Raw genomic sequence first — 26,213 nt, 5'->3', positions numbered from 1 at the left:
TGTCAGGCATTGCCTAAAATAAGATTTGTATTGAAGTCTATGATTAATTGTAGATGTATTTATGTATAATAAATAGAATCAAAGGTGCATTGGTATGTATGATGCATTTACATACTTTTGCTCATAATTAATCTACAAAAATGTATAGCTTAAAAACTGGAGCTCTCCTTGAAACTAACCTAACATACGCAAGATAAATGCAACTTAAAGCAAAACAGCAGGAGTTATTTCCCCCCCCCCCTCCCCCCCTCACATCAGGGTGGTGCCGGTGACACCCAAGGCTAACAGCATGCTCCACAGGGTTGCAGCGGTTGCAGTGGCCCCACTAAAGGTCTTGTCGTGGGCGTAGGTGATGATGTGCAGGGCTCCGCTGTAGGCCTCCTCGCAGGTCGGCTGGATCTGATCCTGGGGAAGTTCAAAGCCAAACGTCCCGTTATCTCTCAGCTCAAAGGTGTAGGTTAAGGGGATCCCCTGCATCCGGGCCCAGTCTTGGGAGGAACCAGAGTTGGCGTCTGTAGAAAGAGGGTACACTGCTGTTTTTCTGCTAGCACGGCAACAAAGTCAAATACATCTGTGACCAGCTGTGATGTGTGGACTTACACAACATATCCGGTGAGGATCCTACGGTGTAGTCCTTCCCGTGCACGCTCCGAATGGCGTCTGCTGCACCCCTACCTACCTTCCTCTGAAGAAACACATTAGCTTTTGTTATACAGTCATTGAAAGCATCTGTATTAGCTCCATGTGCTTTACTTTTTCTTCAGTTTAAGAAAGAAAACTGAAATTAATTGTCTCAAAATGACCCATAATGACTGCAAAGACATGCAAAACAACAGAAAAATGAGCACTAAGAAAGGTTAAACATCTCAAAATACATGCAAAACAACTAGGCCTACATGAAGATGTAAAATAACAAAAAAAGACTTCCAGCCTGTAACCTTTTTCCTCTCAAGGGCCATTTCAATTTTTACAATATCCTCAGAGGGCCGTACAAATGATTGACCTCTGCTTAAAAAAACTAAAATCACAGCCCATTCATTTCATTCTGTGCAAAGAAAAAACAACCTCTTAATCCAGATATCTCCATGACTCGCGTATGCATGCACGTGCACGGTGTGGCGTGACCACCAAGACAGAAAGATATGGACACAAGATCTGTGCAAATGTATTTAGTTTCCTATCCATGTGAACATGATTTAAGTGGGGGAAGAAATGTTGAAGTTAAAAGCATCAATCTGGTGCACTTTGAGAGCAACATTAGGAGATCTATGGATACATCTCTCAACACCCAGATGAAACAGAACTGTAAACAGATTTATTTTTCTTTATGAATATTTGACAAATAACTCCCCTTTCAAACTGTATTCTTCTTTATTAATAACAACTTTTTTGTACTGTCATATAGTATTTTATACCTGTTTACTTTATTCTCTTATTTGTGTATAACTATAATGATCATATAAAGATGTGCCTTTACCTCACTGGTTGTAGAAAAAGCTTCTTATATTCGTTAGCATAGCTAGCTAAACAGATGCTAATAACAACAAAGTTATTGACTGTGTGATCAGTATGTCAGATGAACAGATCGCCACTGGGCTTTCAACTAAAGACGCAGAAACTGCGGCATGTGTACGGCTCCTTATCGGTACTGCAATTTCTGAAGTGGCGTTCTGGTGCTCTCCGTCAGAACTGCACCCCTGTCAGTCGAGACCATAGGGTCGAGACCTTATACAGTCTATGGTCGAGACTATGGTCGAGACATTATACCACGTGATGACACGCTCGTGTTGTGTTCAAGGACCCTGACCTTGGCCAGGAAAAACAGGCACTCGCTTGTTTAATTTTTTTGCGGTCTAGATTTCTTACATTCTTTTCTTTTTTGCGTGTTTATAAATTACCTCGAGGGCCGTACCAAATTGTCTCGCGGGCCGTATATGGCCCGGAGGTGCCCCACCCCTGGATTAAACGCTTGACTAAAACCTTTTTTGCCTGGTTGAGCTCTTGAGTCCTATTTTTGCTCGTGCCCGTACTTGTGTTTGATAGTACGAACTGGCCAGCTCAGGCATCCTGTTTTGGTGGATTCTGGCTCAGATGCTAGTTTTATAGACTTGTATAGAATGTGTGTGTGTTCATTGCAGTGGCTATATATGCTGTATGATTGTTGCTACTGTTGGGGGGCATTTCCGCGATTGGCTGCTGATGTAGCCTACTCCCCATTATTGTTTGTTTGTTGCAACAACTAAATAATAATTATTGATCAGCTATGTCTGTGTTTGTGTTTTAGTGATTCCTCTCTATTTCATTATTTCCTGTTGTGAGTGCTAAATCGCCACAACAATAGTACGAACTGGCCAGCTCAGGCATCCTGTTTTGGTGGATTCTGGCTCAGATGCCAGTTTTATAGACTTTGAGTTGGCTAAGAAGCTGAACCTTGAGACCTTCCCCCTTCCAAGACCAATGGAAGCAAGTGCCTTGGATGGCCGTCTTCTCTGTAGGGTAACTCACCACACCCAACCTCTTCAGCTAAATTTCCAGGACGGTCATACTGAGCTTCTCGTCTTTCATGTTTTTCGGTACCCCGAACACCCAATCATTTTGGGGTACCCCTGGCTTACCCTACATAACCCCCACATAGACTGGTCCACTGGCAAGATTATTGCTTGGTGTAAGGGATGTTTAAGTACCTGTTTTCCATCCAAATGTTCCCTGGCTGCCCCTCCAGCTGTCCCTGTAATTTAAGATTTCAGATCCTGATTTCCCTGACATTTCCAAGGTCCCTCAGTGTTACCATGACCTTAATGAGGTTTTTAACAAGGCCAGAGCCACCTCGCTGCCCCCTCATCGTGTGTACGATTGTGCTATAAACTTGTTACCAGGCTCTTCACCACCCAGAGGTCGTCTTTATTCCCTATCTGCTCCAGAGACACGGGTGATGAAGGAATATGTGGAGTCTTCACTAGCCGCTGGATTAATTCAACCTTCTTCCTCTCCCGCTGGAGCCGGATTTTTCTTTGCGGCAAAGAAGGACAAGTCACTTCGCCCCTGCATCGACTACCGTGGTTTGAACGACATTACCATCAATAACAGGTACCCCCTTCCTCTTATGTCATCAGCTTTCGACCAGTTACAAGGTGCTAAGATCTTTACCAAGTTAGATCTTATAAATGCTTATCATCTGGTGAGAATAAGGGAAGGGGATGAATGGAAAACTGCCTTTAACATCCCATTTGGCCTCACAAATGCTCCAGCTGTGTTTCAGACTTTGATCAATGATGTACTTCGAGACATGCTTAACATCTTCGTGTTTGTGTACCTGGATGACATCCTCATCTTCTCCCCTGACGAAACGACCCACAGAGATCATGTACGCCATGTCCTATAGCGCCTCCTGGACTACAACCTCTTTGTCAAGGCCGAGAAGTGTGGGTTTGATGTTTCCACTGTTTTATTTTTGGGCTTTATTGTGTCATTGGGCAATGTTTTGATGGATCCGGCTAAGGTTAATGATGTCTCTGAATGGCCTGTCCCTGCAAACCGCAAGCAAGTGCAGCGGTTTTTAGGGTTTTGCCAACTTCTATAGGCGGTTCATAAGAAACTTTAGCACTGTTGCTGCTCCATTGCATGTACTAACCTCCCCAAACACAAGGTTTCAGTGGACCTCTCAGTCGGACCAAGCCTTCCAGAGGCTCAAGAAAGCCTTCACCACGGCCCCTATACTGATCCTCCCGGACCCACATCTGCAGTTTGTGGTGGAGGTGGACGCTTCAGACGTGGGGGTTGGTGCTGTGCTCTCCCAGCGCTCCAGAGAGGACAACAAGATTCACCCGTGTGCTTTCCTCTCCCGGAAGCTTTCCCCTGCTGAGAAGAATTATGATGTGGGGAATCGAGAGCTGTTGGCCGTTAAGGTGGCACTGGAGGAGTGGCGTCACTGGTTAGAGGGAGCTGAAGTGCCATTTTTTGTGTGGACCGATCACAAGAACCTAGAGTACCTGCGCACAGCGAAGAGACTCAACCCTCGTCAAGCCAGGTGGGCTCTCTTTTTTAATCGGTTCCACTTTTCACTGTCTTATCATCCTGGTTCTAAAAACAGTAAGCCTGATGCTCTCTCCCATCTCTTTGATACAGGCTCTGACCCTTCTCCCCCCACTACCATCTTACCTCCCTCATGTATGAAGAAGGTCAGAGAAGCAAATGTTGGTAACCCAGGGCTGAGTGGTTGCCCTCAGAACAGGTTGTTTTTGCCCTCTCCTCTTCGCTCTCAGGTCATCTACTGGGCTCATGCGTCCCCTCTCTCCTGCCATCAGGGGATCAAACGGACCATGTTTGTGGTCAAGCAACGCTTCTGGTGGCCCACAATGGAGAAGGAAGTGGGGGGAGTATGTTGCTGCCTGCCCGGTGTGTGCTCGGAACAAGGTTTCTCGTCTGCCTTCCCTTGGTCTCCTACGTCCCCTTCCTGTACCTACTCGACCCTGGTCGGACGTTTCTCTGGACTTTGTAACGGGTCTTCCCCTGTCCCAAGGTAACACAACCCTTTTGACCATTGTCGACAGATTCTCGAAGTTGGTGCACTTTGTTCCTCTGCCCAAGTTACCCTTACACCGTTAGCCTCTCCTCCGGTTATCACCCTCCGTCCAACGGACAGACCGAGCAGCTCAAACAGGAGTTAGAGACCGGTCTGCGCTGTCTCATCCCTCAGAACCCCACTACTTGGAGTAAGAATCTTATCTGGGTTGAGTATGCGCACAACACATTGCCTTGCTCTTCTACTGGTCTTTTCCCATTTCAGTGTGCTTATGGCTACCAACCACCCCTGTTTCCATCCCTTGAGGGAGAGGTCAGGGTTCCTTCTGCCTTGGCACTGATTCGGAGGTGCCGTCGCATCTGGACTGGGGCTAGACAAGTGCTGCTTAGGACATCTGCTCGGTATAAGAGGGCAGCAGACCGCAGACGGATCCCTGCTCCCACCTATGGTGTCAGCCAGAGAGTATGGCTCTCCACTCAGGACCTTCCTCTTAGAGTCCAGTCCCGTAAATTGGCTCCGAGCTTTGTTGGTCCCTTCCCTGTCTCAAAGATTATTAATCCTGTTGCTGTGAGACTCAAGCTTCCCAGGTCCATGAGGTCGCACCCGACTTTCCATGTGGCTCGGATCAAGCCGGTCAAAGAGAGCCCGCTGGTCCCTGCCTCCAGACGCCCACTGCCCCCCCGGTTCATCGATGGAGGACCAGTTTATTCTGTCAAGCGGCTCTTGGCGGCTCGCCGGCGGGGTCGTGGACCCCAGTATCTGGTGGATTGGGAGGGCTATGGTCCTGAGGAGAGGGAATGGGTATCTTCAAAGAACATTGTCGACCCAGACCTCATCCGGGATTTCCACAAGCATCATCCAGACGAGCCTGGACTGTCCGGTGCCGGTCGTTGAGGGGGGGGGGGGGGGGTACTGTCACATCCTGGCCCTGGCTGATCATCTCACTCCCTCACCTGGTGTCTTTTCCTTCCCTGTTAATCACCTGCCTGGCCTCAATGAGCCTCAGCTGTCCCTAATCATTACTCCTCTCCTGTGTATTTAGTCTGTGCTGTTGCCTTGGTCAGTGCCAGTCGCTTTGGATAAAAGCGTCAACTAAATGCAATGTAATGTAATGTCTTGTCTGTCAAGCAGGTAGTGCTCCAAGATACTCTCCTAAAGTAAGCTATAGTTTTAGCTGTTTAGCGTTTGTACCAACTTAGTTGGTTGTTTTTTTGTTGCTGCATTAGTATTTTTTCCACCATTTTTTCGTTGCTTCCAGCCTGTACATTTTTTTGATCTTTGCCTGTATTATTTTGCCTTATGGATTAAACGCTTGACTAAAACCTTTTTTGCATGGTTGTGCTCTTGAGTCCTATTTTTGCTCGTGCCCGTACTTTTGTTTGATACTGTGGCGTTAACGTCTTTCCAAATGAACAGCAAACAGTACTCAGCTGTCTCCGAACAGTGAGTTCATGCTTGTGAAGCTATCTTTAACAACCACTGTGGTGGGGAAGTGTGAAACACCTTTGCAACCAGACAGTGAAATACTGTAAGTGTGATAATGATTGTGCCTGTGTTCGTCGTCCATAACATACGCCTGCCCATACCATAAACCCACCACCATGGGCCACTCGATTCACAACATTACCCTAACCCTACCCCTCACACCAGATACTGACTGGTTTTTCGGACCCCCCCAGACCCCCCCAATAAAGCAAAAATGCACGTTTCAGAGTGGCCTTTTATTGTGGCCAGCCAAGGCACAATTAAGGCACACCTGTGCAATAATCATGCTGTCTAATCAGCATCTTGATATGCCACACCTGTGAGGTGGGATGGATTATCTCGGCAAAGGAGAAGTGCTCACTATCACAGATTTTTTCAGATTTGTGAACAATATTTGAGAGAAATGGTTATTTTGTGTATATAGAAAATGTTTTAGATCTTTGAGTTCATCTCATGAAAAATGGGAGCAAAAACAAAAGTGTTGCATTTATATTTTTGTTCAGTGTAATTGAAAACCTTGTCACATTATCCCTGACATGCGGATGTAATAGACTTTGAATCCTGACTGCCATGCCAATATAAATGCTGCTGTTTATTTCCCTCCGCCAGAGTTTTGCATAATTCGGTCTGAATTGTGGCCACATTAGGTTTTTGTTACCTGGATCCACCTCCCATCTATAAGCAAGCAGCCATTTGTTCTCCATTATCAATAGAGCTGTAACAGATTGCCTCTTTTCCTGTGTATTTGTGACATGCATGAGCCCAGTTTCTATGGCAATATGCCTTATTCTCTTGATTAATGTAGTGATAATCAGCCACAAAATATGCACATACACTTTTCTTAAATCCTGAATTGTTATGTGATGTTATGTTGAGTATATATTGTGTATGTTCATAATCAGCCATGTGTAAATCATGCATCATTGTGTGTGTCGATGTAAATACCAGCTCATTGTAGTTGCTGGCGATGAAGTTGGGGTTTCCGAATGGAACCAGGAGCATCTTGCTGTAGGAGTGGATGGTGAGGAAACACAGGAAATCTTCTCTCCGGTTTCCTACGAAATAAGTGACGGCCTGGGCCTCGGGCTCGGACACAGGTTTGATCCCGCAGAAGGTGTTGTCGCAGCAGTCGAAGGAAACCCCAAGCGCTGTGGAGGCAGCCAAAGAAATTGAATTATCTAGTGGTGAGCACGTTTTATATTTACCGGTTCAGTGTGTAAGATTTAGTAGCTTTTGATAGGAAACGTATTTTTTGTGATGCGTCAAAAAAAAAATCCTTTCCATCGCAACATAATTGAAAATGCAGGTCATTTTTAGGAGGCAAAACCAAACCTGGGGCTTTGGAATTTGAAAAGATTGTTTAAGGGTATTAACTTATGACAAGTAGTGCATCAGTTGCATTGTGGTAATTGTAGGATGCCAGCATTGTGGCGCACTACAACGCTCTTTAATACCCCTCTAAAACAAATTGTTCATTGATTAGACATCTTCAGTAACATCTATGTGTGATACCCACTTACCCATGATTATCAGAGCAATACATAGAGCATAATGGCTGTCTAAATGAGCAGGTGGAGAAGCAAAACAACACTCACTGCCCCAGTTGGCGTTAAAGTTGCGGTTGAGGTCTGTGCCGTAACAGGTGCAGTTTAAAGGTCCCGGTGACCTGTTCTTCCTCCACAGTCGAGTCTACGGGTCAAAAGGGTTCACTCGGTTACATCGGTTGGTTCCGGAGGTTCTATTAAGAAATGAACAGGGCACTTGTACATATTTCCATACTGCCTGGGATTGCTGTTTGATATCATTTTCCATTCATCTTATATGGAAAACGAGATGATTTGGTACTCGTGTTGAGCACCATGAATCAATTTATTCACTCATTGAATTGTAGCTCACTGTAACTTAACTGCCTCTGCTTGAATAGGACTATCATTCTCTCATATCCTGCTCTTCTGTGGCTCGAGAGCTTGAGGCTTAACCCAGAAAGGTAATTTGATAAAAAAATCCATCAAACTCAAGCACTGACTGTGTTGTCCTTCCAGGAGTGGATGTATCCGTCTATGTTGAGCACGGGGGTGACATAGAAGTCCATATTCGTCATCATCGCTTGCATCTTTGGGTCCGTTTTGTATGCTTGAAGGATCTGATTTGAGGAAGTGCTAGATTAATATATTGGAAGATATGACGTACAAAATCATTTTCACCTAAAGGAAAATTATGTTTTTTTTTTAAATTACCTCTCTGACAAAGTACTGACAGAAGGCCGGGGCGATCCATTCTCTGGCGTGTATACCACAGTCCATCCAGATAGCTTTCTTTTGCTCCCCTGTATTAACGCCGATCTGGAACACAAATTCATATAGCTTCTTATTTGGCTACTCTAGAACACAAACACACACAAAACAATGATACCCCAGTATCATTATGGTATTTGCTCACTTCTGATCTGTTTCAGAAATCAATGGTAAAAGTGGCAACAGAAAACCTTTTTGGTTCAACTTCTCATTCTGAAATAAATGTTGATTGCACAACGTGATGGTAATTCTGTAGAATTCATCAGCCTTCAGAGTGGTTTCCCATGAGCCCAATGCATTTGTGTCTGGGAAATTATGGCTCAATTATGCCTCACAAAAAATGTTTTTCACATAGAGTCAAAAATGTGGTTTACCTTGAGCAAGCTAATATTCCTCTTCTCATAGGTCTGTCCATATTCCACTATAGTCACAACTTCAGGGTAATTATTCGCAGCCTGAACCATCCAGTCTGTGATCTGTAGGGTGGAATACACACAACACACATTAGATTCTGTGTGTAGTGGTCTGTCAAAATAAAAAGTGTAAGAGCGAGAATCTGCTTTCTCACCTCTGGCATTGGATGGTATTTGTAGTAGTCATACTCCACCCTGTTGCACATCCAAATACATGAGACACAGAGGAACAAGAAGACATAACATGTGCTAATCAACCATTTCGGAGTCTTCAAAAGTAAGGCTTGTTGCATTCGCCTTCTTTAAGTCAGTATTGGACCCAAGATGTGACTCACCTCTCCACTGTGGCTGCTCCCACCACTGAAAGCAGCACCACAAGGCTCAGACCCACCGAGAAAAGCATTGCCACTTTTTGAACGTAAACTCCTTGTTTTTAACTGTTGCCGACACTGACCAGCCTTTATAGAAGACACGCATCAGATAAAGATACACCTTTCCCTCGACTGTGGACTACTTACGCTGTCACTGTGTTGGTTAATGGTTCATCTGGGCTGAGATGCTTTCCTTTATTCCTTAGAACACGAGGGGGGTGTTTATTAATCTTAGTAGTTATGATTAGTCATTGTTTTGTTTTGATCAGGGTCAGATGGTTTACAATTTAAAAACATAGCCGTAAAAATACTGATCCCACTTTTAGTAACAACTTTCTTTCTCTTGGCGGGATTATCTGTTCCAGTATGACCTTTTGTTTTCTCAACTGCTCCCTTTTCATCGCATCCCCTCCAGGTTTCCTCAGCGTGTTGTGATTTCTCGTTTATTATATTTGGCTGTAGCAGTGCCGCCCGCTATGAAACAAAAATATTTTGGCTTTTGGAAATCAGTTTGCTCTTTATTTTATCCCGGGTTTTTAAAATATGTTGTTGTTCTATCTAGAGTTTTGGGCAACGTAACACTGTGGATAAAAGGAAGAGAAAACTGGTTTCCAAAAGCCAAAAATATTTTTGTTTAATAGCGGGCGGCACTGCTCCAACCAAATATAACAGACGAAAAATCACAACACGCTGAGGAAAGCTGGAGGGGATGCGATGAAAAGGGAGCAGTTGAGAAAACAATAGGTCATACTGGAACAGTGGAACAGATAATCCCGCCAAGAGAAAGAAAGTCAATTCATCCATTCATTAGAAGACTCACCCAGAACCACAGTCTGGTACAGTCTTTTTTTAAATTATAAAATGCAACCTGCACCCTTGTCTTATATATAATACCATCATGTTCAGCCACACAGGAGAATATGTCTGACAATATGAATATAAGAGGGAGAAGATAAGATAAGGCACATTTTGTAAAGAAGGCATGAACGGAAAAAACAATGGTCTACACAGATTGTGATAAATGCAGGTTCAACACAGGTTCCTCTGTTTAAATAAAGGCATGTTGATACACTATCAATAAAAGGCTGTCCAGTTGTATGTGTGGGTAAACAGGGACTTTACATAACGTACGTAACACACATATATAGACCCAAACAATGTTCATTTACTGCAATTTTTAATAGCCGTTTTAAGTTTAGTGCTAATTAGCTAAACTAGCATGCAAACACTTAACTCAACATGAAAATGGCTAGCTTTACAACAATCTGTTTATCATTTATGGCCCGATTCCATACATGCATTTAGGTAATTATTACCTAAAACATTTGTTGTAGCTTGTTCAATTATTATTGGATACCATTGATCATCATCATTATATAAGACCATGAACTGGACATGGTGTCATTGCGTTATCTTATTTTCCATTACCAGGTTGGCAAGCTTTCACATAGACTATCAGTAAATGTGGCCCAGTAATAGGTTATTTGGCATTTAAACAAAACTAGATTTAGGTCTGTATACCAGAGGCAGAAAACATGTTTTATTCATCAGTGAGAAAGAAATGTCCTGGACTCACACCTGACATCATGTCCAACTTCCGGCCAATCTCGAATCTCACCTTCCTATCAAAACTACCCGAACGTGTTGTAGCCACCCAACTGAAATCCCACCTCAGCTCCAATAACCTGTTTGAACACTTTCAATAAGGATTCCGCACAAAACATAGCACAGAAACAGCCATCCTCAGAATCACTAACGACCTCCTCCTCTCCTCAGACTCCGGCAACCTCAACATCCTCATCTACCTCACAGCAGCGTTCGACACCATCAATCACACCATCCTGCTGCCCGCCTGGAATCATCACTTAACATCACCGACACTGCACTCTCCTGGCTGAAATCATACCTCACAAACAGACATCAGTTTATCCACATCAATAACTGCACTTCCTCCACTGCCCCTCTGTCCCAAGGCGTCCTCCAGGGTTCGGTGCTTGGTCCCCTCCTCTTCATCCTCTATGCTCCCCCTTGGAAAAATCATTCGCTGCCATAACCTTCAGTATCACTGCTACGCGGATGACATCCAACTCTACATCTCCACAAAAACCATCACTGCCACAACTCACTCCACACTCACGTTCCCTATTGGGCTAGGTGGACCAAAGGGACACGACACGACCAGATTGGAATTGGTATATGTTACCGGTGGTTTATTTGTAACCAAAACAATGAACAGAATAATATACACGAACAGCCTGGACCAACAACAGACCAAACTATTACGATCTAACAAAAGGAGAACTCCAAAAGAGAGTTGCACAATATGATACCAAAATAAAGAACATCCCTCACTTCTAAAGTGGAACAAACAATAAACAAAACAAGGCTGTGTGGGAACACAGCTGTTGCTGATCAACAGGTGTTAATCGCCTGGCTCTAAGCAATACTTCCACAAATGCTGATCTACAGGCGCTAAGCTAACCTGGGTCTAAGCTGTTTCACAATGTCAATAATTCGAAATGCTGTTCTACAGGAGCTAAGCAACCTGGATCTAAGCAATACACACACACCCTATACTAAACACAGAACACTACGACACACTGCTAATCAGTGTACTCACACAGAAACCCTACTGAACACACTGCTAGGCAGTCTAACGAGGCACAGAATACACACTGCTAGGCAGTCTAAGGAATCACAGAAGATGGCAGTATCACAATGAGAGGCTTGAGGCGTCTGTCCCACAATACAGAGCCTCCTGAATGATGTCTGTGCCCGGCCTTTGTACTCCTCCCCCGGATGACGTGGCAGAAGTGAGCGGGGATTGGGTGACGTCCGTCCAATCACCGCGGATGTTGCGAGGTCGGGACGGCCAATGACAGCAGAGGAACTGCACAGCTCATTTACATATGCACACACAAACAGAGTTAATGGCATAACGAAAGTAGCGGCTGTAACACTCACCAACTGTCTCTCAGATATTAAATCCTGGATGCAAACAAACTACCTTCAACTGAACAGAGACAAATCAGATATTATCATAATCGGACCCACATCCCGCACCAACACCACCCAGAACTTCAATTTCACCCTTGACAACACCACTCTAACCCCCTCTCCTCACATTCGCAACCTTGGACTAATTTTTGATAGCCAGATCAAATCCGATAAACACAAACCTTATCACCAGGACCGCCTTCTTCCATCTAAAAAACATTGCCCGCCTCCGCCCCTCACTCGAGATGGGTCTGGCTGCAGACCGCAGCAAGGAGGCGGATCGTATAGGGGCGGATCGTATAGGGGCGTTTCCTAACTTTTTTTATCCAATAGAATGACACTCAGCAGAAATACATACGGTAGGTGACAGTAATGCAATTTAAGGGATTCCAGCTGCTTTTATAAATCCTCGCAGAATAAGTCATTCGTTCTTTCACGATGGCCGAACAACAAGTTGAAACAGCGGTAATAGTATTTTCCAGAGATGCATGTTTATATTTATTGTAATGTCATTTTTCTTAACACACAATTGTCTCGTTATCAAAGTACAACATCGACTGTCCAACCTCGTTACAGCGTTAATAAAGTAAATAATAGTTGTATGTGGTAAAAATGTTTGTGGTATTAAATGCTAACTTAGCATGATGCTATAAAAACGTTGGCCTATAGTCCCGTTTGCAACCAGGCCTACTCTACTGTTGTAATAACGTTAAGCTTAGATAGGTCAATAGATTATCAGGCTCGGTAACAATACTGATTTGTGTTACCAAAGCTGATCATCTAATTGACCTAAGGTTAGCGTATATGCTGTGATGCTAACCAGCACTTAGCATGATGCTAGTGTACTCTTGTATTATCTTGGAAATATAAGTAGGCCTGCCCTACATACTGTAACTTAATCAAATAATATGGTATGGATTCGGATAGACAACATGGCTAGCTTGGTTGGTTGAATTGAGTAATAAGATGTGCGGTACTGATTAAGGTTGTAACTGTAACAGTTTGTAACTACTAGTTGTAATGAACCAGACGAGAGACGGACGCATCCTTTCAGTAAATGTCGGCTGCTAATCAATATGTAAAAATAACACTTCGGATGTGTCTTCTATAATTATGTAACATTAGTTATGGCATCATCAGAAAAGATGAGCTGGCAGGATTCTGCAGCATTGACTGTTTCTATGATGCTGGAGGCACCTTCCAAGAATAAAATGTTTGTTTAATAAAGACTTTCCTCTTTGTATGTACTGTATATATTTTTTATTTTTTTATTAATCTTACCACCAAACACAACATGAACAAATGAATGATACACATCAGGACAGTAACTTAAACTTCAGTATTTTAGGTGTACAGAAACCTCTACTCATGTTGTTAAATGATATACAGCAATATCTTCCATAAAACGTAGTTGATTTGAATAATAATTACTACCACTCAAGGGCGCCGGAAGCGGGGGGGCCATTGCCCCCCCCCCCCCTCACTTTACGGCCCTGCCCCACATTTTCGCAGCAGCGGATGCCGCGGAACACTGTACACATCCCGTTTCAATAATTCCCCTAAAGTCGCATCTAAAAAGAACGCCATCTGATCTAGTAGCTGTGTATATTTTGTTATTTTTGATTGTTATATTCAATCTCATTAGCTACAGGCATTTGTGAAGCTTGTAAAGGGAAGAACACAGCTTGCCTCTCACTCGCCACTCTGCTCTTCCACAGCGCCGCTTCCCCTCCCTTCGCTGACATTATGAATGTAAGGCATAGTAATCATAGATAACACCGCAGGGTCCGTTACAGTTTGTTTTCATCTGATTTCAAATAAACAAAGTCTTGGCTTTCAGAACATTAAACTTGTTTCGGCAAATTCAGATGATAAATACAGCTTTGAAGCTTCGGCATAATTACAAGCGGAGAACGGAGTAACTTAACGTCACAGCAAGCATAACAACAGTCGGTGTTTCTCCTGAGAGTTTTACCCGGGAAACAAACGCAAAAATACACAAACACACACACTCGCGAGCTTCCCCCAGATCAGTAATCCAAACGAAAATATCTTCCCTCCGTACTACTTTGATCATTTGCTCCGCTAATAATCAATCAGATCGATCCAGAGAAGAGGAAACTTTAAAGGCCTTTTTCTCAAAATGATGACTCAGTGACAGTCATTATATAATGTGACATATTTTTCTTAATATAGTACAAAAACAATCCTGATATAATTAGAAAGCTAGAAATCTCCTCTTTCCAATAGGCTACAACTCAAAATGTGTGTTCGGATCAATGCGACTGACTTCGATGGAGCAGCAGGTCACTTTGCATTAGGTAAAATACAGCAGGCACACATAACAGGAAGAATATGTACATTTTAATCCAATCAAATAGGACATTGTCACACCATTCAAATGTATCCATGTAGCCTACATTACAACCAATAACAAAGCTTAGATGTGTTTATTTGTTACGTTGTTTACGTTATGTGTTAGGCTACGTTGTTAAGTGTGTGTCAGCCGTTAACCTAGATAGATAAACTTGCAAACATGTCAGAAGAACCGGCGCATAAGAAAACAAAATACAGTCAAACTAAGCTGAAATTCAACAACTTGAATGTCACATCCCTGACATCCACAACTCCGGAGCCTGGTCCTTCAACCATAGAACCAGCTCCAGAGCCTGGTCCTTCAACCATAGAACCAGCGCAGCCAGATGAACCCCAGCAGCAGCTCTGCGGCCGCAGAGGCTGTCAAAACCGCCGCCGCCGGCATCGTTGAACCGAAACAGGCTGGTTCCGACTGCATGGAGGTTTGTTGTCGGGACATTGTGACGGGCCAATAAAAGCTTATTTGGGCAAAGAGAAGGTACTTCAATGCAGAATGGTACAAAAACAGAGAGTGGTTAATTATTTGCAAAACCACTAAACGAGCCTTCTGTGAAATATGCAGATGTGCTGCTGTCAAACGGCTTGTAACTTTCTCCAAATGTGGAGATGACAGCTTTGTAAATACCGAGTTAATAACTGGAACTTTTCACAGCGCTTACTTCAGTCAAACACCAGTCAACATTCAGCTTGTCAAACAAGAGCGTAGCAGGGAAAAAGAAGAGATGGAATGAGCAACTGCGCTGTCATATGTGGGCTGGTCTGTATAGTTTAATGTACAGGAAAGGAGTGAGCAGAGGGTTGAGTTGTCCATTCTTGTTCTGTTTTCTCTGACTATCTTCCTCCTGAAGACCCTCTCAGACTTTCATTTGCTCACGCTATACTAAAGAGACACGTTACCATGGACACCAAACAATGGTGTAGCTGTATTGAAGTCCGAGTGGAAACAGTAACATTTGGTGCGTTATGTTAGAATGAAACAAATCAGATTTAGTCAGAAATCGGGAGAAATGCGGGATAAATATGACCCCGGGAGGAAAACGGGAGTCTCCCGCGAAAATCGGGAGGGTTGGCAAGTAGGCTTTGTCACATAGGCCTACACGCGCACTTTTTGCCCCCCCCCCACTTCTGAAATGAATCTGGCGCCGCTGCTACCACTGCACGAACAGTGAAAAATGATATGCCTACAATTTATGAATTTGTCTTCTCTGTGGGTTGTATACTCTTCATTCTTTATGCAAATTAATTATAATTATTATTTTTCAAAGTTCGTTTATGATTCATTCAAAGCATTAAAATAAATGAGAAACAGAGAGCGTCCTATACCTTTAAGAAATACGTGGGGGCGGGGTTCATAACCCTTTAGGAAACGCCCCTATACGATCCGCCCCTATACGATCCGCCTCCTTGCTGCGGTCTGCAGCCAGACGCTATTGCCTCACTCTCCTTCCCGGCTGCTGAAACCCTTATCCACGCATTCATCACTTCAAGACTAGACCACTGTAACAGCATCCTGTATGGCTCATCATCCAACATTCTAAATAAACTGCAATATATCCATGGACGTGGGAAGGGGGGGGGGGGGTACTGAGGGGGCTGCAGAAACCCCATCTGTTGGCGGAGAGTTGTAACTGCAACGCCAAAAAGTTCAATACTTTAAAAGTTTTAATTTGAGTTACTATTTTTGAGTTAGCATTTTAGTGTAAGCAGTCTATAAAAAGCTTCACTAGATAAGAGAAAGTGATAATGCGGTGTGCTTCTTCTGTGTGTGCTCGTCAGTGCTGACAAGATCAGGGATGGGAGTTTTGTGAAAGGAGGGTTTAACAACTGGCGAAAGGCAGGGGAAACATTTAGGGAGCATGAGAAGTCCCATCAACACACAGGCCGTCAACAAACTAGCAGCATTAAAACGAACACCAATGACACACTGTTGCTAAAGACCAAATGACTGCATTTAATATGACGATATTATACAGGGCCGCCCCTCCCGCAGCCTGCGCGGGGCCTCACCTTGCGGACGGGGCCTCATTTTGCGGAGGGAGCGTCATCTGAAGCGCAAACGCTGCGCACCTACAATGTAAGCGCGCCACAGTTTTGACCAAAACACACCTCACACTGGCTTTTAATTTGTGAATTATGTCGTGTTGCTGTTTTAATACAATTTGTATTCTATTACCTATAATATGTGTTGCTGTTTTATTAATTTTTCATTCTATTTTATCTCGTTTTATCACCACTGTAAAGCGTCTTTGAGCACCTGAAAAAGCGCTTGGAAATGAAATGTATTATTATTATTATTAAATGTAGCGGTGCTCAGGTGGACTGTACAACATTATAGGTTCAATCCAATCAGATATTCCATTTTTAGAATACCAAAGCAGGGCCGGCCCTTGGCATAGGCAGTATAGGCGAATGCTAAGGGCGCATCAACCAATGGGGGGCGCCGAAAATTGGGGAGGAGGCGCGAGGGGAGTGGGTCAAGTGTCACTGGCCGAATCCCAAACCACGCCCTACACCCTACACACTACCCCTCCGTGACGGAGTGAACTCCGTGGAGTGTCCTGTCAGATGGAGGGAGTAAATACAGCGGCAAGCTTTGGAACAAACTCCCCTCTCTCCGTCAGAAACAGGAAATGCCGTAACTGAATGTAACAATCAGCATCTCTTACGACCCGGCTACACGGCAGCGTGCGTTGCAGCTTCTGCCCATTCACTTTGAATGGGGTGATGTCACGCTTTGCCGAGCTGCATTGTGGTTCCGTCGCTTCGCGTTGCTCGCTTCAAAAGTTGAGCATTGTTCAACTTTTGAAGCTTCGACGGAAGCGTCAGCCAATCAAATCGTATGCCAGTACAAGCTCTAGCCAATCAAACCGCGTGCTTGCTTGTGTGTCCGGGGCGGGAGATTCATGTGATTGGTTGGGATCGAGTTTCAGGCTGTGGAAGCCGTGGCGCTGTAAAAAGCACAACCAATTAATTTAGCCAGCCCGGCTAAAATAACTGGATGGCCTACCTGCCTGTCAGCCTTCCATCTCGTGCCCTCATTGGTCATGTGCTCGTTCGTGTGTGTTGGAGGAGGGGCTCTGTAAGGAAATCTGAAGGAAGGGGCAGATTATTTTCGGCTGCGTAGTTTCAAATTCTAGCGCACTAGAGCTGGTTTCTCCATTCTTACCTACCCCTACCTTTAACATCGCAATTTATCAGTGGATGTTTGCTGGAACTACTTGTAAACAGCGTGTTTCCTGACGGACACACACAGCGTTGAGTCTGGTCAGGTAGTGACCGGTCTCAAGTCAGCACTGATGCAGACTCGCTGTTTGAGGGCTTGATAGCCCACTCCCCCTCCACACTCGTTGGTTTGGAAGAGCACTTAATGTGGCGGACCCTCCACAGGGTAGTGTGTAGGGGTAGGGTGTAGGGCTTGGTTTGGGATTGGGCCTTGATGTGGAAGTAGATTACAGCCCTCTCTTCACTTGATTAGGACAGCTCCCTCTGCTGTAATTAATGTAAATTACAGTAAAAACCAGAGGTTTATGTGAAATAGTTCTTTTTTTTAAATAATGGTTTTTGTGTGAAATTGTAGGTCTTAATTTTGTATCTGTGTTAATTCAAAATAAATCAAACTCCCAAAAAACGTATACAGCTGCTGTGAAATTCTGTGCAAAGCCCAACAGTCTTTCTGACATAGAAGGCATTGCACTCGATGGAGATTACTTACTTGGACGTAATGAAATATTAAATGTGCTGCCACTATGGTAAGGTCAATGGACAATGGGCACAGACATGCTAAAGGCCCCATTATTTCTCTGACAGAAGAGACAAGACACTCAGTTTTAATAGCCTATTTTTGTATTGTTGCATCACATATCTATGAGATTTTGCGTTATTTTTTTAGTCAGTTTGCGGTCGTTTTCTTCATCTCTTTGTAGTCATTTTGAGTCTCTTTCTGGTTGGTACATGTCTATTCGAGTGACCTTTTGTAGGTAAACGCCAGGAGGGTCCCTAACTTCAGGGCCCCTGCCTGTTCAGTAATCCATTCATGGTTGACAGACGTGGTAGTCAGTCATTTGACTGTCTTTCAGGTGACATCATAAGGCAATGTGCATTCACCATGGACATGTCCACTCATTTGAAAGTTCATATATGTTATTATTGTGAAAAAGTGGTTAAAACAATATAGACACACGTTTCAAATATTCTATTATTTTGTATTTCTCTTTGGCGCCAGATGTTATTTGTATGTCGTCATATTCAATGAAATAAAAAAAGATTGGTGGATATACTAATGTGTCAGGCATTGCCTAAAATGGTGGTTGCAGCGGTGGTGTCTTGTCGTGGGCATAGGTGATGATGTGCAGGGCTCCGCTGTAGGCCTCCTCGCAGGTCGGCTGGATCTGATCCTGGGGAAGCTCAAAGCCAAACGTCCCGACATCTCTCAGCTCAAAGGTGTAGGTTAAGGGGATCCCCTGCATCCGGGCCCAGTCTTGGGAGGAACCAGAGTTGGCGTCTGTAGAAAGAGGGTACACTGCTGTTTTTCTGCTAGCACAGCAACAAAGTCAAATACATCTGTGACCAGCTGTGATGTGTGGACTTACACAACAAATCCAGTGAGGTTCCTACGGTGTAGTGCTTCCCGTGCACGCTCCGAATGGCGTCCGCTGCACCCTTACCTACCTTCATCTGAAGAAACACATTAGCTTTTATTATACAGTCATTGAAAGTATCTGTATTAGCTCTGTGTGCTTTACCTTTTCTTCAGTTTAAGAAAGAAAACTGAAATGAGTTGTCTCAAAATGACCTCAAAGACATGCAAAACAACAAAAAATGAGCACTAAGAAAGGTGAAACATCTCAAAATACATGCAAAACGACTAAAAGGATATGTAAAATAAAATAAAATTAACACAAATATACCCAAAATGACTACACAGACATACAATTGATGCTTCATGATTACATAGGGACACAAAATGACTCAGAGTTAACCCTTACATTTGTGTGTCTTGTTCCTATGTAGACAGGGTGGGTAACCTCTCACATGTCTGCGCCCAGGAGCCCATTATCTCACAGTCCCTTCATGTGCATCAGTCTTAATGACAAGAATCAACGCTCCTTCCTCATGTCTGGGTGCTGGGGTGTTAGCGTCTTTCCAAATGAACAGGAAACAGGGCTCAGCTGTCTCCGAACTGTGTGTTCATGCTTGTGAAGCTATCTTTAACAACCACTGTGGTGGGGAAGGGTGAAACACCTTTGCACCCAGACAGTGAAATACTGTAAGTGTGACAATGATATGGGGAGTGGAAAAGTGATCCAGCAGAATACCATCTGTATGTGTCTTCTTTTAATTCAATTTGATCTAGAGGTTCACTTGCGCAAAAATAATCTCGTGAAACATTTTAGCCCCATTTAAACAAAAAAATATCCAGGCAACATTTTCAATTAGTTCCGAAACTAGAAACACAGGAGAAAACAGATTTATTGTCTCAATTGCCTCTCGGGCTTCTGTACCAATCCATATCTACAATTTTAGAGTCTCTATGTTCATAAACAAGTTCCGCTTCAGGGTTATAAACATGAGATTAATAATTTAAAACCTTGTCACATTATCCCTGACATGCGGATATAAGAGATTTTGAATCCTGACTAGCATGCTAAAATAAATGCTGCCGTTTGTTTCCTTCCGCCAGAGACGAAAGGACATAATCCTGTTTTGCATAATTCGGTCTGAATTGTGGCCACATTAGGTTTTTGTTACCTGGATCCACCTCCCATCTATAAGCAAGCAGCCATTTGTTCTCCATTATCAATAGAGCTGTAACAGATTGCCTCTTTTCCTGTGTATTTGTGACATGCATGAGCCCAGTTTCTATGGCAATATGCCTTATTCTCTTGATTAATGTAGCGATAATCCGGCACAATATATGCACATACACTTTTCTTAAATCCTGAATTGTTATGTGATGTTATGTTGAGTATATATTGTGTATGTTCATAATCAGCCATGTGTAAATCATGCATTATTGTGTGTGTCGATGTAAATACCAGCTCATCGTAGTTGCTGGCGGTGAAGTTGGGGTGTCCGAATGGAACCAGGAGCATCTGGCCGTAGGAGTGGATGGTGAGGAAACACAGGAAGTCTTCTCTCCGGTTTCCTACGAAATAAGTGACGGCCTGGGCCTCGGACTCGGACACAGGTTTGATCCCGCAGAAGATGTTGTCGCAGCATTCGAAGGAAACCCTGATCGCTGTGGAGGCAGCCAAAGAAATTGAATTATCTAGTGGTGAGCACGTTTTATATTTAACGGTTCAGTGTGTAAGATTTAGTAGCTTTTGATAGGAAAAGTATTTTTTGTGATATGTCTGTGGCAGTAGCCGCAGAGGGGAGGATAGGTGAATGTATTTGTTAAAGTTGGTTTGATTACACCATTCATCCTGCTACACATCAAAATAAATACCATTTCCATCGCAACATGTCGTTTTTAGGAGGCAAAACTGGGGCTTTGGAATTTGAAAGATTATATTCACTTATGACAAGTAGTGCATCTACTTCATCTACATTTTTAGGAGGCAAAACCAAACCTGGGGCTTTGGAATTTGAAAAGATTGTTTCACTGCTTGTCCACTTATGACAAGCAGTGCATCAGTTGCATTGTGGTAATTGTAGGATGCCAGCATTGTGGCGCTCTACAACGCTCTTTAATACCCCTCTAAAACAAATTGTTCAGTGATTAGACATCTTCAGTAACATCTATGTGTGATACCCACTTACCCATGATTATCAGAGCAATACATAGAGCATAATGGCTGTCTAAATGAGCAGGTGGAGAAGCAAAACAACACTCACTGCCCCAGTTGGCGTTAAAGTTGCGGTTGAGGTCTGTGCCGTAACAGGTGCAGTTTAAAGGTCCCGGTGACCTGTTCTTCCTCCACAGTAGAGTCTACGGGTCAAAAAGGGTTCACTCGGTTACGGAGGTTCGGAGGTTCTATTAAGAAATGAACAGGGCACTTGTACATATTTCCATACTGCCTGGGATTGCTGTTTGATATCATTTTCCATTCATCTTATATTGAAAACGAGATGATTTGGTACTCGTGTTGAGCACCATGAATCAATTTATTCACTCATTGAATTGTAGCTCACTGTAACTTAACTGCCTCTGCTTTAATAGGACTATCATTCTCTCATATCCTGCTCTTCTGTGGCTCGAGAGCTTGAGGCTTAACCCAGAAAGGTAATTTGATAAAAATCCATCAAACTCAAGCACTGACTGTGTTGTCCTTCCAGGAGTGGATGTATCCGTCTATGTTGAGCACGGGGGTGACAAAGAAGTCCATATTCGTCATCATCACTTGCATCTTTGGGTCTGTTTTGTATGCTTGAAGGATCTGATTTGTGAAAAACACAAGTGCCAGATTAATATATTGGAAGATATGTCGAACAAAATCATTTTCACTTAAAGGAAAATTATGTTTTTTTTAAATTACCTCTCTGACAAAGTACTGACAGAAGGCCAGGGCGATCCGTTCTCTGGCGTGTATACCACAGTCCATCCAGATAGCTTTCTTTTTCTCCCCCGTATTAACGCCGATCTGGAACACAAATTCATATCACTGTAAAACATTTCATGTCAGTTCAACTTGCAAATGAAAGTTCACCTGCTGCCTTGAAAAAGCAAATCAGGTCAACTTGAAGACAATCTTTGTTTCAACTCATTAATGCAAGTAAATATAATAATAATATAATAATAATAATAATATATAAAATAACTCGTCTACAAAGACAGGTAAAGTAAGGCAGCTCACAACAAGAAGAGAAGGACAAGATACTACACTCAAAGTGCGAACACAGCACAACAGGACAAAAGATCTCAACACGTGCAGAGTTGGGAGTAGGAGAAGTTGAGTCAGAGAGAGCGCCGAGAAACTGCACGGCTGCAGCTTAAAATGCTCCCGTCTCCTCAGGTGGAGGACCGGACACCTGTTCAATCACGCGCAGCCACACAAACACAGAAGGAGGAAGAAATATCTGCACACAATACACATAACGACCCAGGGTCGTAACAATTATTATAACTCACACTTTCAAGTTCTGCATTTATATAACTCATCATTTCAAGTTAAGAAGATTGTAATAATACATTTATTTCAACTTAGATCTATTAATTATATTGACTTCTAATTGCAAGTTTACATAAACTAAGAATAATTCTTGTTTGTTCAGATATATAATATTTATTTCAAAAGAATATGTTATACATCAACTTGAACAAGGCATTTGACCTCAGCCATGCCTTCAAAACAAGATTATCCATAACCATGTTGGACATTGTTTCAAATCAAAACGTTTAAGTGTTTACACATTGGTTCAATAGTTTCCAAACAGTTTAAGAAAACCGACTGAATATGAAAAAGAGGGTTCATTGTGAAATGGTAACCAGATATAGCTTCTTATTTGGCTACTGTTGAACACAAACACACACAAAACAACAATACACCCCAGTATCCTTATGGTATTTGCTCATTTTTGATCTGTGTCAGAAATCAATGGTAAAAGTGGCAACAGAAAACCTTTTTGCTTCAACATCTCATTCTGTAGAAAATGACATCATCAGCCTTCAGAGTGTTTTCCCATAAGCCCAATACATTTGTGTCTGGGAAATGATGGCTCAATTATGCGTCACAACATTTTTTTACCTTGAGCAAGCTAATAGTCCTCTTCTCATAGGTCTGTCCATATTCCACTATAGTCACAACTTCAGGGTAATTCTTCGCAGCCTGAACCATCCAGTCTGTGATCTGTAGGGTGGAATACACACAACACACATTAGATTCTGTGTGTAGTGGTCTGTCAAAATAAAAAGTGTAAGAGCGAGAATCTGCTTTCTCACCTCTGGCATTGGATGGTATTTGTAGTAGTCATACTCCACCCTGTTGCACATCCAAATACATGAGACACAGAGGAACAAGAAGACATAACATGTGCTAATCAACCATTTCGGAGTCTTCAAAAGTAAGGCTTGTTGCATTCGCCTTCTTTAAGTCAGTATTGGACCCAAGATGTGACTCACCTCTCCACTGTGGCTGCTCCCACCACTGAAAGCAGCACCACAAGGCTCAGACCCACCGAGAAAAGCATTGCCACTTTTTGAACGTAAACTCCTTGTTTGCAACTGTTGCCGACACTGACCAGCCTTTATATAAGACACGCATCAGATAAAGATAAAAACCTTTCCCTCGACTGTGGACTACTTCCGCTATCACTGTGTTGGTTAATTGTCACGATCTTGATGTTTTTAGTTTTGTATGTCTTGTTATGGGTGTTGTTTTGTGGTTCTGTTCTCCCTGTCTCTTCCTGTGTTTTTCCTCCTGTGTCTGATTGTCTAATTGTGTTCACCTGTTGCCCTTGTGTTTCTACCTCCCCTGCCCAGGTGTTTCTTGTCCCTTGATTACCCCTCTCTGTATTTAGTCTTGTCTTTTCCTGTGTTTTCTCATCGGTTCATTGTTTGTTTCTCCTGTCTCCCTCCATGTTGGTCATGGTCAGTTTTGTGTGTTTTACCTTGTACAATCTATGTTTTATGGATTCATGCCATGTTTTTGTTTTTCAGCTTTTTAATAAAGCTCGCTTTTGTTTATAGACCTTTACTTTTTTTGTAGTCTGCTTTTGGGTCCTACCTTTTCTGCAATCCGTAACAGTGATCTTAACAGAATGAACCGACCAATTATGGACCCAGCGGATTATGATTTTGATTTGCTCTCCCTGGATTACTCCCTTCGATGTCTTTATGCTGAGTGGAGTAGAACCTCGGCTAAAAGGGACAAAGAGGCTGTCCTCAAAAAGGCACAAAGGGAGGTGGACAACGTGCCATGGTTGAGAAGCTCGTTGCCTGAATTGCTCAGAGTTTTCTCACGTAGCCCGGAGTGCCAGTCTCCATTTTCTGACCCTCTTTTGGGATCCCGCCTGGCGTTTGGAGGTCTACGGAGCCTCTAAAAGACACCTAAAAAAAACGCAAGGTCAGGAAGCCAGCTCGTACTCAGGTACCGACCCCAGCAGCCATGGTTCCGGCTCCAGAACCGGTTCACACAGCCATGGATCCGTGCACCAGTACCGGCCCACACAGCCATGCTTCCGTGCTCCATTACCTGGCTCACACAGTCAGGGTCCAGGCTTCTGTTCCGTGCCCAGCAGCCATGGTCCCTGCTCCAGTACCGGCCCACACAGCCGTGGTTCCGGCTCCAGAACCGGCCCCAGCAGCCATGGTTCCGGCTTCAGTACCGGCCCCAGTAGCCATGGTCCCGACTCCAGTTTCGGCTCCAGTACTGGCTCTCTGGCCGACGCCAGCTCCCCGTGTCCTGTCGGTGTACCGGCCGACTCCAGCCCAGCTGCTGTGAAATTCTGTGCAAAGCCCAACAGTCTTTCTGACATAGAAGGCATTGCACTCGATGGAGATTACTTACTTGGACGTAATGAAATTTGAATGAAATATTAAATGTGCTGCCACTATGGCAAGGTCAATGGACAATGGGCCGCTGGGCACAGACATGCTAAAGGCCCCATTATTTCTCTGACAGAAGAGACAAGACTCTCAGTTTTAATAGCCTATTTTTGTTGTTGTATTGTTGCATCACATATCTATGAGATTTTGCGTTATTTTCTTTGTTTACTTCGCCTTTTTTAGTCAGTTTGCGGTCGTTTTCTTCATCTCTTTGTAGTCATTTTGAGTCTCTTTCTGGTTGGTACATGTCTATTCGAGTGACCTTTTGTAGGTAAACGCCAGGAGGGTCCCTAACTTCAGGGCCCCTGCCTGTTCAGTAATCCATTCATGGTTGACAGACGTGGTAGTTTTTAGAACAGTTTCATCTGACCAGTAGATGTCAGTACAACGCTGACTTGAGATCAAAGATAATCAGAGTAAAATATGTGTAGAGGAAGAGTGCTTGCAAAGATCTTTGCACTCATTAAAATATAAAAACAAAATACTGCAATATCGTCTGTCAGAGGGATTCAATATTCAGAAGTGAATCTGGTCAAAAATACTTTATGTCACCTGCTTAACTTGAATATTCCTTAAAAAAAAGCCAGACTTTTAAGATCTTAAAGTTGAATCCCTTTGAGATTAGTTAGTGTAGGAGAGCAGCTTTCTCCTTATTCAGCTTTCTTAGTCTGGCTGCTGGTTATACCATGAATTTAAAACACTTGCAACTCTTTGTTCCCACTTCTTTGCTGACATGCTCATTTTGTCTGTTCACAAGCTGCTCATAAGACACAGAGACAAGACCTGTCTCAGTTTCGGAGCTGTGTGCACAAACCCAGTGTGTGTCCCAGACAGAATCAAAGCTCACATCATGGGCTGTTTCTTCGTAATGAAGGATGAAAGCACTGATGCTTTTAGACGAGGAAGGCAGGTCGCTCTGTTGCACTCAGACACACGCTTAAAATGTGTCTGTGTGCACGCAAAACCTCGCTCATAGCATCTTAAAGTTTGGATTGGGGAACACGCACCGCCGAGATAACATATTTTTCCAGGGCTTTACGGCTGAATTCAGACATTATTTGCTACGTTTTATGATCACTTCCACAGTTGATTTCTGTTTTATTTTACAGGGTGTAGTTAATTGAGTGCTTGGGGTGAGGAAAAGCTGTCAACATCTGGACGGACTGGAAAGCAGAGGGTATAGCACACTTTTGGGTCATGCATTTCTCAGGGTCCTTAGGGTTATTATGGGTCGGGTTTAAGTTAAGTTTCTGTTGCTGATGACAAATA

The 26,213-nt window shown here is 43.4% G+C and overlaps 2 protein-coding genes across 2 annotated transcripts; both read right to left on the bottom strand.

The window, feature by feature from the left end:
* Nucleotides 1–125: 125 nt before the first annotated feature.
* On the bottom strand, nucleotides 126–9,236 carry LOC117546578 (carboxypeptidase O-like). Its single transcript, XM_034216819.1, has 9 exons — nucleotides 9,050–9,236; nucleotides 8,870–8,909; nucleotides 8,676–8,777; nucleotides 8,245–8,349; nucleotides 8,034–8,150; nucleotides 7,603–7,696; nucleotides 6,953–7,155; nucleotides 601–685; nucleotides 126–512 (listed from the first exon to the last, which is right to left on the bottom strand). Exons 1-9 carry the CDS (start codon nucleotides 9,115–9,117, stop codon nucleotides 250–252), a joined length of 1,077 nt encoding a protein of 358 aa, XP_034072710.1. The 5' UTR covers nucleotides 9,118–9,236; the 3' UTR covers nucleotides 126–249.
* Nucleotides 9,237–18,991: 9,755 nt separating this feature from the next.
* LOC117546567 (carboxypeptidase O-like) lies at nucleotides 18,992–23,653 on the bottom strand. The gene is made up of 8 exons (XM_034216793.1): nucleotides 23,520–23,653; nucleotides 23,340–23,379; nucleotides 23,146–23,247; nucleotides 21,937–22,041; nucleotides 21,721–21,837; nucleotides 21,296–21,389; nucleotides 20,494–20,696; nucleotides 18,992–19,132 (listed from the first exon to the last, which is right to left on the bottom strand). The coding sequence occupies exons 1-8, from the start codon at nucleotides 23,585–23,587 to the stop codon at nucleotides 18,992–18,994; spliced, it is 870 nt and encodes a 289-aa protein (XP_034072684.1). The 5' UTR covers nucleotides 23,588–23,653.
* Nucleotides 23,654–26,213: the final 2,560 nt, after the last annotated feature.

The sequence above is a fragment of the Gymnodraco acuticeps genome, unplaced genomic scaffold (assembly GCF_902827175.1).
Source record: "Gymnodraco acuticeps unplaced genomic scaffold, fGymAcu1.1, whole genome shotgun sequence".
NCBI classification, from domain to species: domain Eukaryota; kingdom Metazoa; phylum Chordata; class Actinopteri; order Perciformes; family Bathydraconidae; genus Gymnodraco; species Gymnodraco acuticeps.
The sequence above is the reverse complement of the archived record's forward strand: the minus strand, read 5'-3'. Positions and strand labels throughout refer to the sequence as shown.

Coding starts and splice junctions, on each gene's coding strand:
- LOC117546578 (XM_034216819.1), bottom strand. CDS start 9,117: ATGCTTTTCTCGGTGGGTCTGAGCCTTGTGGTGCTGCTTTCAGTGGTG. Junction 7,156..7,602: donor CTTTAACGCCAACTGGGGCA/GTGAGTGTTGTT, acceptor CTGCCTCCACAG/CGCTTGGGGTTTCCTTCGAC. Junction 686..6,952: donor CCAGCAACTACAATGAGCTG/GTATTTACATCG, acceptor GTGTTTCTTCAG/AGGAAGGTAGGTAGGGGTGC.
- LOC117546567 (XM_034216793.1), bottom strand. CDS start 23,587: ATGCTTTTCTCGGTGGGTCTGAGCCTTGTGGTGCTGCTTTCAGTGGTG. Junction 23,248..23,339: donor AATACCATCCAATGCCAGAG/GTGAGAAAGCAG, acceptor TCCACCCTACAG/ATCACAGACTGGATGGTTCA. Junction 21,838..21,936: donor GTCAGTACTTTGTCAGAGAG/GTAATTTAAAAA, acceptor TTCACAAATCAG/ATCCTTCAAGCATACAAAAC.